Genomic DNA, 11,135 nt, shown 5'->3' on the forward strand with positions numbered 1-11,135 from the left:
CTGTTTTGTACAAAATGTTTTAACTTTACCACTTTAACTCTACCACTAACAAATACCCTTTTCTAATTAAGCTAATTAAGCCTGACTGACTAATTGATACCAATATATGATTATGGCAGGAAGCATTTCTGTAGGGACTCGTGATCTACAAGAGTAGAAAACAAATTCTTAGACTTATCCCCAAGAAATTCAAAGAAGCACAAAAAAATACTCATATATAACAAAATACTTATGGAACTTTTTATGGAGGCAAAGAATTGGAACCTGAGGGGATGTCACTTGAGGAATGACTGAATAAGTTGTGGTATATGAATATGATGAAATACAATTGTACTGGAAAGGAAGAAAGGAAGAGAAGGAGATGGAAAAGGAGGGAAGGAAAGCGAGAGAGAGAGAGAGAGAGAGAGAGAGAGAGAGAGAGAGAGAGAGAGAGAGAGAGAGAGAGAGAGAGAGAGAGGAGGGTGGAGGAAGGAAAAGAAAATGACCCCAATACTTCAGGTATATAAGAAGATGGATAGCCAGGGTTGGGGACCCAAATCAGTGCAAGTGGGAGTTGGGATGGTAGCACCAGTAAATGTGCTATGCAAGAGAACTCCCAGTCCTGACAGTCTATGCTCTGACTCAGACAACAAGGATTTTGTCTTCTGAACAAGTGCCCTGGAAAGAATAGGACATGACTTCTTGGAGAATACATCATAGCCCACCCTTTGCCTTTTGGAGTTGGGCTGTCCAAAGACTTTGTTGTTAGGTTATCTCTGTGTCATAGGGCAGATGAGGGAAGGCCATGAGGAGCTGACGCCAGACAGAGTGAGCTCCTTCCACAAACAGAATTAGAGTGTATCCTCCTTTTTTGACTTCCCATCCCACTCTAGAACTTCAAATGCTTCTTTATTGAAACAATCTCTGAGTACTGGCCTTGGGCATCCTAGCTTTCTGGGTTCCTCTTCCCAGATAATTTCAAGGGTTGGTTTTTCTGAAGTTCAGAGATGCATAGTGAATCTCCTCTGAAGCTGTTTGGATGGCTGGACTAGGCAGGGATAACGTGGAACCTCTGCATTGATCCTACAGGAAGGGAAAGCAAAGAGTAAAGCATGAGCCTGAATGCTGGGGACCATCAGTCCACAATGCCTAGACAGAGTCATGCGTGGTAGCTGAGGAGACCACAGAGTGGTCCTTGGCGAGATGTGACTGCCCACTCTATCCCCCTTGCATGACTTCTTCCATCAATGACCCTTACCTATGAATTGACATGATTACTATTCCCCCAGTCTCAAAAGAAATAATGCAAGAGCAAAACACTTGTATCCTAATTCTCCAAAAGATCACCAAAAGATCAGACCCTCAAACCCAATCCCAAAGAGACTATAATGGGTTAACTTTTATTTAGGTGCATAATTCCCAGTGAAACCACAGCTACAGGCCAAGCCCAAAACTTTCTCACAAAGCCAGCACACAAATCAATCATAGAGGCCCATACAATACGTGCAGGTACAGTACAGGTACACTAAGCTTCAATATGCCTCAGTGACTCAATTACACAAATCAGTAACTCAAACTCCCTAGTAAGCCACGTGTGACGAAATCATTTATCTTGTATTCTGTCTGCAATCACAATACAAAAATATAGAATGTTAATCAAGTGATTTGTTAAAAGTTGATGCATCACTTTTCCAATGATCTCTCTCTGATTTTGTGTATCTGCATGTCAAGAGAATGGGTACAAAAATAAAGATCAGACATCAGGAAAGCGGAGTATCTGAGATGCAAAGCAATCCCATGGCCGTTATGATTAAGCTGTCTTCCGTTTGTTATTTATTTTATTTCATTTATTTTGACTGATTGTTCGCCACCTGTCAGGAACCCTGGAGTCGCCAGTGGGGCTGGACCCTGACCAAGGCACCTGAATGCTGAAGGTCTTGGCCTGATCATGAAAAACCAGTGATGATGTGAGAAGGAAGCTGTTTTGACTTTTGATGTGGAACCTTTCTCTTAGGGATGGTTGGAGCTCTTTATTTATGCAGCCAAATTGTGATCTTTTCAAGGTGGGGGTGAAGGTAGGGCACAGTGTGAGACATAAGCAGGAGGAAATCATAGTCTTTTCAGTCCAATCTTTGCCCATTAAGGGAAGGTTCTCTTCCCACTAGGGCTTCAGTTACTCCTTCTTATATAATAGCCGATGTATACAGCTCTTTAAACTCAAGTGATTTGCATACCTCATTTCATCAGACTCCCAAAATAACGCTGTGAAGCATGTTTGGGGTTTATTATCATCCCATTTTACATATTGGGACAATGAGGCTAAGGGACCTTGAGTGATTTGCCCAGTTTAAATCCAAATAAGTGTCAAAATTTGGTTCTGAGCCCTCTTCAGGACTCCATAACCTGTACACTCTGCCAGGTTATAGTGGCACTTGAGTATGTCTGAAGTTACCATGTGACCTTGGGTAAGTCTCTTCTCCTTTCTGGGGCTCAAGTTCATGCAGTGGAAACCTTAAGCTCATTGTGCTTGGGCTCAGGTCTCACCTATATAAACTGAATGGGGTTGAATGAGATCAGCTCTAAGGCTTTGCCAGTGACTGGCTGTGTGATTCTCAGACACTCCCTTTCCCTCTCTGAGACTCAGCTCCCTCCTCTGTGAAATGAAACAGTTCTCTAAAATTCCATCCAACTCTAAGGTCGATGAAAGCTAGTCCTGCATCACCAGTTTACTATCAGACATGTCCAACTAGATGTCCTATATCCTTCTCAGACTCTAGAACTCATTCTCTCCTTCCCCACCCAAGCCCCCTCTCCCTTTATTTTCTCCATCACTGCCAAGGGCACCACACAGTTCTTTTGGAATTTCTGGCTTCTTCAGTATTCAAACCAAGTGCACCCTTCTCCCCCAAACCTTTCCTGGTGCCTCAGCCTATAGGGCCCACCCTCCCCTAACCCCCTGTACTCATTATGGTGCACTAAGCCTGGAGTCAAGAAGATTCATCTTTCAGAGTTCAAATCTGGCCTCAGACACTTCCTAGCTGTGTGATCCAGAACAAGTCACTTAACCCTGTTTGCCTCAGTTTCCCCATCTATGAAATAAGCTGAAGAAGGAAATGGCAAACCTCTCCATCATCTCTGCCAAGAAAACCCCAAATGGGGTGACAGAAAAATGATTGAACAACAACACTCATTATGTGTGTGTGGAATAAATACATGGGTGCATTTGTCTCCCCATAGAATGTCAGTTCTTGAGGGCAGAGGATAGAGCTTTCTTGCTTTGGTCTTTCTAGCCCCACTGCTTAATATAATGATGGACACAGCTTAATGGGCTTCATGAATGCTTATTCACTGACCTCCTCAGACTCCCTGCCTCTACAGTCCCTTTCTCCCTATGACTGGAGAAGAAGAAGGGTGACATTGGATGTCCACTTTAGGGGAGGACCCAGGGCAGCCTTCTCAGCATTTCCCATCAGGGTGCGCTGCTGCACTTCCTCATGGTCTCCAGAAACTCCTCTTCCTGCAAGAGTATGTCCACTCTTAAACTCATAGCTCCTTAGTAAAGCCCCTGGGGCCCATCTCTTCCTCTGACTGGAAAGGGTGGAGGATAGACATCAGAGAACTTCTCCATTCAAAGGAGGAAGAGCAGCCATCTCAGTATTTCCCATCTGGCTTGCAGGACTTCATCATGCCCCACACTTGGTACCTTCCTCTACCCTTCCCACACTCTTTAGTCTTAGACACTTTTAACCCCTTACCTTCCTCTTAGAATCAATACAAAGTATTGGTTCCAAGGCAAAAGAGTGGTAAAGACCAGACAGTGAGGTTTAAGTGACTTGCCCAGAGTCACACAGTTAGGAAATGTCTGAGACCAGATTTGAACCTAGGACACCCCCCCCCCCATCTCTAGGGTTGACTATCCCCTGAGTCCACTAGCTGCCTCTGCATAGGAGACTTTAAAAAAAAATTATACTTGGGGGAAGCTAGGTGGCTCAGTGGATTAAGAGTCAGGCCCAGAGATGGGAGGTCCTGGGTTCAAATTTGACCCCAGACATTTCCTATCTGTGTGACCCTGGTCAACTCATTTAACACCCTCCCCACATTGCCTAAAAAAGAAATCCTACTTGATGGGACACCTAGATGACTGTGTAGATGTGCCAGGCCAGGAGTCAGGAGGACCTGGGTTCAAATTTGACTTCAGATACTTCCTAGCTGTGTGACCCTGAGCAAGTTACTCAACCCCAATTGCCTAACTCTTGCTCTTCTGTCTTACATTTGCTACTAGGATAGTAAGATAGGAAGTAAGGATTTAAGGGGTGGGAAATCATACTTTTTTTTACTGAAGCTGGCCCATCTCCCTCATTTCAAAAATTAGAAAACTGAAACTGAGAGGGAAAGGGTCTTGTCTGAGGTCTGCTAAACATTATATTCCAAATGTGGCCTGACCAGAGGAAAGTATATTAAGACTAGACCCTCCTCCTGCCTTATAAATGACAAAAACCATTTAGAAACTCTCCTGAGTTTGGGAAATTTGGGAATGGGGTTTCAGAACCATGGACAGCTCACTCACCAAAGGGACCCTTTGACTGCTTGTTTCATTACTATGATCTGCATCTTGGTTGTGCTGGGAATCCAAGATCCCCCCCTGCTTCTTCCTCAGGTACTTCACACTGAAAAAATGAGCACAACATTGTGACATGACTCCTAATCCTTAATGTTATCCATTCCCACCACTACAGTAGGGCCTCCTCCCACTTGAAGTCCTAGCTTGAATGCCAGCCACCTCACTCACAGTGCCAGAATGAGACATAGGGCAAGAAAGGCCATGATCCCAGCTCCCAAAAGTATTCCTTTGGAGAATGTGAGGATACCATTTCTCTCTGTAGAGAAAAAGGATTAGATATGTAAGGCTCTCCCAGGGACATGTGATTTAGCCAGGTAGGTGGCACAGTGGATAGAACACTAGACCTGGAGTCTGGAAGATACATCTTGTGTTCAAATCTCATCTCAGACACTTCCTAGCTGTGTGACCTTGGGCAAGTCCCTTAACTCTATTTTCTTCAGTGTTCTCAACTGTAAAATGAGCTGGAGAAGGAAATGGAAAACCACTGTAGTATCTTTGCCAAGAAAACTCCAAAAGGGGTCACAAAGAGTTAGACATGACTAATCCACTAAACAACAACAAAGCTCTTCCAAGATCCCAGTGACCTGTGCACATTCCCATTTCCTCCTCTTCCCTTCCACAAGGGCTAAAGGTTCACAAAAGCATTCTTCATGGATCTCTTGTGAGGGTCAGAGTGCAGGTGTTATTATCTTCATTGATCAAATGAGAAAACTTGGGCTCCAAGAGAGGAAGGGATTTGCCTGGGTGACCAAAGGGAAGTCAAACTGAGGATCAAGATCACTTTTTATGACACCGAGTCACTCACAGGGTTTTTCTGATAGACCAAATGACTTCTCACTGATTTCTAATCTCTCTCTAAATTTCTAAATTCAAATATCCCCACATCTTTGACCTCTTGTCCAGCAAAGCTCCCAAAAGTATTCCTTTGGAGAATGTAAGGACACCATTTCTATTTGTAGAGAAAAAGAAGCAGATAGGTAAGGCTCTTAGATTAGATATGTAAGATATAGAGCTCCACTGCCTGTCATCACTAATCATTTCCTCTCTTCTCCTGCTTCTGCTATCATACCTAGATCACCCCCCATGTCCCTGTTGTCATATGATCTTCTTGGAAATCCAGCATCGAACTCAAAGTCCCATTGCCTTCAGGGAGCCTCCTGACCCCAGGCTCACACTGGATAATATATAAATACTAAGACATTAGCCTTTTGTTGCCTCCTCCCTACATAGCAGAGTCTGAGCCCTGGGTCCAGTTTCTGCCTCAGTAGCAAGAAGACAGATTAAAAATAACTCACATCTATAAAGAATTGTCCTCTGAAAGGCCTGGGAATAAATTATTGTTATGTTCCTTTTTTACAGAAGATCAAATTGGGGCTCAGAAAGTCTGAATAATTTCCAGTGATCCTTTGGCTTATTAAAAACTGTCTTCCTGGCTACAAGGAGCAGTGCAAGTGTCATCACCCTTCTTATATAGAAGGAGAAACTGATGTTCATGGAATGCATTTATAGCCAGAGGACCTGATTTCCATCCTGACTCTCCCTCCTACTCCCTGTGTGATTATTGGACAGATAGCTGCACTTCTTGGCTGCAGCTTTGCCCTCTGTAAAGTGTCAGGGGTTGCCTTGTCCCCTTAGGGATCTCAGCCTTCTGGGGGAATCTGGTGCTCTGTTTACCCATCTGAGATTCCACCATCCCCCCTCCCCCACCTCCATCCACTAACATGAGGTAGCCATTGTTTCAGACCCAAGTTTCCTGACCCCCAATACTCACCAACAACCTGGAGATAAACAGTTCTCTCTATGCTTACTCTGACCCTAGGGAGGGTCACCCGACAGGTGAGATTAGAACCATGATCTTGGGGTCTTGGGATGAGGGTCATCTCAGAAAAATAGAGGGTTGTCCTGTTGAATTCCTGAGAGGAGAGGATAGCTCCTGTCCAGGAAAAAAGAGGAGGTGTCTGCAACACACATTCTGAGGGGGCCACACAAATCACTTTCACCAGCTGTCCAGGCTCCAAAGGGTCCGAAAAGTAGATTTCTGGCTTCTGTGTCAGAGCTGGGGGGAAAGAGAGTGAACCACACCCTGGATAAGGGACCTCATAGCTTAACCAACTACATCAAGACCATCCCTGATAGATCTCCAGGTTCTCCTATTAGTGGAATGTTCTCTCCAAGACTGTAAATCTGTGCTTGCTAAATCACCCCAGAGCCACTCACTGATGACTAGGGCCCTGCCTCAGCACAACAGAGTCTACAGATTGGTCCCCACCATGATGACTTTCAGGATGGCCCCTCTAAGTTAGATAACCATCTCTCCTCCAGTATCCCTGGCTCAGTCTCGCACTCACAGGATAGCCAAGGTCATTGCCAAGTCCTGACTCCCTGAAACCTGACTCAAGCCGTTTCTCCAAAGGGGGGAACCCACAGTGAATCGCTTTCACAGGTCTTTGATGCTCTAGACTCTTCAGACAATGGTCCTGATTGGGCACAAATTTGTTCCTGTGGCCTTCCCTACCCTTGAAACATAAAGTCCATGGGGGCAGCTGGGTATCTCAGTGGATTGAGAGCTAGGCCTAGAGACAGGAGGTCCTAGGTGCAAATCTGGTCTCAGACACTTCCCAGCTATGTGACCCTGGGCAAGTCACTTGACCCCTATTGCCTAGCCCTTACCACTCTTCTGCCTTGGAGCCAATACACACTATTGCCTCCAAGACAGAAGATAAGTTAAACAAAAAAAAGAAAGAAATATGGAGTCCATCCCAATGATTCTTCAAGAGTTCCCCCTATCCCCATCACTGACATCTCTTCCCTGTCTTACCTTTGACTGTCACATTAACCATGAATGCCCTGTAACTGTATCTAATTGAGCCTCTCTCGATCCGGAAGAAGTATAGCCCGCTGTCCCTTTTCTGGACCTCCATGATGCTCAGGGAACAGTTGTTCTCCTTGGGGTCCCCAACAAGCTGGAATCGCCCCCTGGCCTCCTCCTGCACCTCCCGTCTTGGGTGATTTGTCACCACTAGTTTGTCTTCATAAATTTTGGCTCCATCCCTGAACCAGAATCCATAAGCTGGCTGTCCGCTATGTATGGTTTCAAAAGGGTAGGAGAAAGAACAGGGGATCTGGATGCACAGTCCCTCCTGCACAGTCACTGATGTTGTAGCATTGAGCTCATAGCCTGTGTCCTGGGACAGAGATTCTGTGGGCAGAAAAGCAACACCAATCATAAGACTTCTGATAATAGAGCCACAAGTCTTAAAGCAGGAAGAGGTCTAAAAACAAAGAATGTCAGAGCTCAGAGATCTGAATGCCTGAGATTAGAATGTGGAAAGGAGAAGGGAGAGTCAGAAGCAACCTTAGAACAGAGATTACTCGCACGTTTCTGATTTTATAAAAACAAAACTGACTCAATATTTGCTGTATGGAGCGTATTTTCGTTAGACGACTGGAGGAATCCTCACTTTCTCTACTGCCCTTAAAATACAAGGTACTGGCCAACACCTGCTGTTGAGTGTACAGTAAAGAACCTGTTCTAAATGTACACTGACTGGAATTATGTGCATTCCTTTAAAAACAATTCTGTCAGTTCCATTGGTTCCAGCTGAAATGCTGCTGTAATTAATAGAAACTGTGTTAAGAAATTGCCTCTGTCAAGTCCTCATAAAATGAAGATCTTCTGGAGGAAAAAAAAGGAAAGCAGAAGAGAGATTACCCAAAAGGACAGAGAACTCAAACTGTTGACCTTCAAAGCAGGTAAAGACTTTCAAGACTATCTACTTCAATTCCTTTATTTACTGAGGAGGAACTTGACGACCAGAGAGATTTTGCCAACTTGGCCAAAGGATTCATGACTAGAGGCAGAAGCAGTAGTCCAGGGAAGGCCTTCTGGTTCCAAGGCCCAAGTTCTCTCCACTGCCCCACACTCCCAAGGCTCTGGGAGGCCTATGTGACCACCCCAACATTAGCCCTTACCCTACTCACCCCCCAGGATCTGGAACATCAAGAGCAGCAGCAGCAGCAGCATCGCTAATCTAGCTCTGGCTAGAACTTCTGTGTCATACCCCTGAGCCCATGGCTCCTTATAGCCAAGCAGCAACCAAGATGAAGAGCAAAGGGGAAGCTGGAGGAGGAAATGCACATGAACATGTCACTCTGCAAAATTGTGCAAGAAATGAATTGTTGTCTTGAGACTAGCAAGAGGAACCTTCAATATCTTCTAGTGTGGCTCGCTAGGTCACCTTGTAGCTCAAGCTCCCAGGGACGCCATGCAGGACTTACATTGTCCATTATAAGGTCAGGGGGGAATTGGATTAGGCTTTTGTTCTGCCTGTACAGATTGGAAAAATTGGGAAGCAGATAAGGGAGAGAATGTCCAAGCTGTGCCTGCCCAGAGTCAGGGAGAAGGAGAAGTAAAAGATGAAGAGAGAAAGGAATGAGTGACCACAGGCCACAAAAGCTCAAGAATAGTCCAGGGATGGAGCTCAAGATCAAGGCTACCTGAATCCAAAATGGAGAGGTTGGCTGCCTTGTTTGCCTGGAGCAGTTCTCTGACATGGACCTGGCTGCCATGGGACTAGCCACAACTTGGACTTTAGATACTGAAAGCTGAGAGGAAGCTTGGGAAATTTTCATAGGAAGGAGAGATATCAGGACTTAGAGTGTCAGAGCTTGGAGGAACCTTCAAATAGTAAATGTCTGTGTTATAAAGAATATGGATGGAGATCATTCACTCCACGAGAGCTGATGGGATGATCAAGTGATATAGGATAGAACACAAATGAGGAGAAAATCTAGGACAGAATCTTGGTAATATTCATGATTAGTAATTATGATGTGGTTGTAGATCCAGCAAAGCAGACTGGGAAAAGAGCAATTATACAGGTGGGAAGAGAACCAGGAGACAGTAGTGCCATGAAAACCTAGACAGAAGAAAGTATCCAGGAGGAAAGGGTAGTCCATAGCCAGAGATCAAGAACTATGAGAATTGAGATAATGACATCAAAAGAGAGAGAGAGACAAAGAGGCAAAGGAACACACAGAGAGAATAATTCTAGGAAAAGTGTTGCTTCTTAGCTTGGCTGGGAAGTGACATGGAGACCTAATTTCAGGATTACTCAAATGAAAGCTCACCTATCAGAACCTGTGGTCTGGGACATTTGATCCTATAAGTATGTAAAAAATCTTAAGGAAAGTGCATTCAAGCTTAGAGAGCACATATAACAAGGGAGTATCTCTCAACTCCTTTTGTCCCATTGTGGAGTCCTTCAGAAGTCCCCGATTAGTGTATGAAGCTCTCCATTGAGCACCAAGATCAGTGCTTTGCAAAGTGCTGCGGTTTCCTGTCCTTGTGGGTGGCTGGTCTTCTCCTCACATGTAGAGAAGATGAAATCATTAGAGTCTGGAAATGACAAATCCCCAAATCATTTGAAGTCATTCAGAAAATACTTTGGAGTTGGGTTTTATTTTTTATAGATTTGTCTATGTCTGAAAGGGGCATATTGATATCTCCTACTATTATCATTTTACTATTTCTCTTTGGAATTTCATTGTTTACTTTAAGTCACCTTAAGCATGATATTGGTTCTCTGCTTATCTCTTTTTATCTTAATCTCTATTTTCTATAATCTTATCTGAAATTATGACTAAAATTCATGGGGTTCTTTTTATTCAGCTGATAGAGAACAGATTTGGCTTCAGATTCCCATTTTAACTCTCTGAATCTCTCTGTTTCAAGTATGTTTCTTCAAAATAGAATACAATTGCATTTTGCATCATAATCCTTTATGTTATACAAAACACGCCCAGACAGTTCGCACATTTTACAACATGAGTCGTCTTAGAGATCCATCTTATTTGCAAACATTCCAGTCCTGCCTGGATGACAAGCTGTCTGCCAAGGGACCACTCACTGGAAGCTCAACCGAGAAATGGAACCAGTTCAGAGACGCAGTGAAGGAAACATCAAAGGCAGTCCTAGGCCCCAAACAATGCAACCACCAGGACTGGTTCAACGAGAACAACACTGTTATTGAAGACCTGTTGAACAAAAAGAACAAAGCCTTTATGGAGTGGCAAAATAACCCAAACTCTGCTCCTAAAAAGGACAAATTCAAGTCTCTCCAAGCCACGGCGCAGTGTGAGATCAGGAAGATGCAAGACCAATGGTGGAAAAAAAAGGCAGAAGAAATCCAGTACTTTGCTGATACAAAAAACTACAAACAATTTTTCAGTGCCCTCAAGACTGTCTATGGGCCATTAAAATCCTTCACCGCCCCCTTACTATCCTCTGACGGTGACACTCTCATAAAAGATAAAAAAGGCATCAGCAACAGGTGGAAAGAACATTTGTCAGCTTCTCAACAGACCTTCTTCAGTCGACCAAAGTGCCCTTGACCAGATCCCCCCAAACCACACCATTGAACAACTTGATGTACCTCCTTCAATAGAGGAAGTCCAAAAAGCCATTAAACAAATGAGTACAGGCAAGGCACCCAGTAAAGATGGGATCCCAACTGAGGTGTACAAAGCCTTAAAG

At 44.2% G+C, this 11,135-nt stretch overlaps 1 protein-coding gene across 2 annotated transcripts; it reads right to left on the reverse strand.

Moving 5' to 3' along the window:
* Nucleotides 1–226: 226 nt before the first annotated feature.
* On the reverse strand, nucleotides 227–10,110 carry LOC103101705 (myeloid cell surface antigen CD33-like). Of its 2 annotated transcripts, none has more exons than XM_056796959.1 (6): nucleotides 8,582–10,110; nucleotides 7,419–7,799; nucleotides 6,372–6,533; nucleotides 4,769–4,856; nucleotides 4,547–4,646; nucleotides 227–1,062 (listed from the first exon to the last, which is right to left on the reverse strand). In XM_056796959.1, exons 1-6 carry the CDS (start codon nucleotides 8,622–8,624, stop codon nucleotides 958–960), a joined length of 879 nt encoding a protein of 292 aa, XP_056652937.1. In that variant the 5' UTR covers nucleotides 8,625–10,110; the 3' UTR covers nucleotides 227–957. The 2 variants fall into 2 exon arrangements, with proteins under 2 accessions (XP_056652937.1, XP_007491780.2); XM_007491718.3 differs by having other exon boundaries at nucleotides 6,372–6,656; nucleotides 8,582–10,103.
* Nucleotides 10,111–11,135: the final 1,025 nt, after the last annotated feature.

The sequence above is a fragment of the Monodelphis domestica genome, chromosome 4, assembly GCF_027887165.1.
Source record: "Monodelphis domestica isolate mMonDom1 chromosome 4, mMonDom1.pri, whole genome shotgun sequence".
Classification (NCBI taxonomy): Eukaryota; Metazoa; Chordata; class Mammalia; order Didelphimorphia; family Didelphidae; genus Monodelphis; species Monodelphis domestica.

Bases quoted from the DNA above. Each gene is read 5' to 3' on its own strand.
- LOC103101705 (XM_007491718.3), bottom strand. From the start codon at position 8,624: ATGCTGCTGCTGCTGCTGCTCTTGATGTTCCAGATCCTGGGGG. The intron at 6,657-7,418 runs GTAAGACAGGGA...CTTTCCCCCCAG, and splicing joins GGTTAATGTGACAGTCAAAG to CTCTGACACAGAAGCCAGAA. The intron at 4,857-6,371 runs GTGAGTATTGGG...TTTTCTCTACAG, and splicing joins TGTTTATCTCCAGGTTGTTG to AGAGAAATGGTATCCTCACA.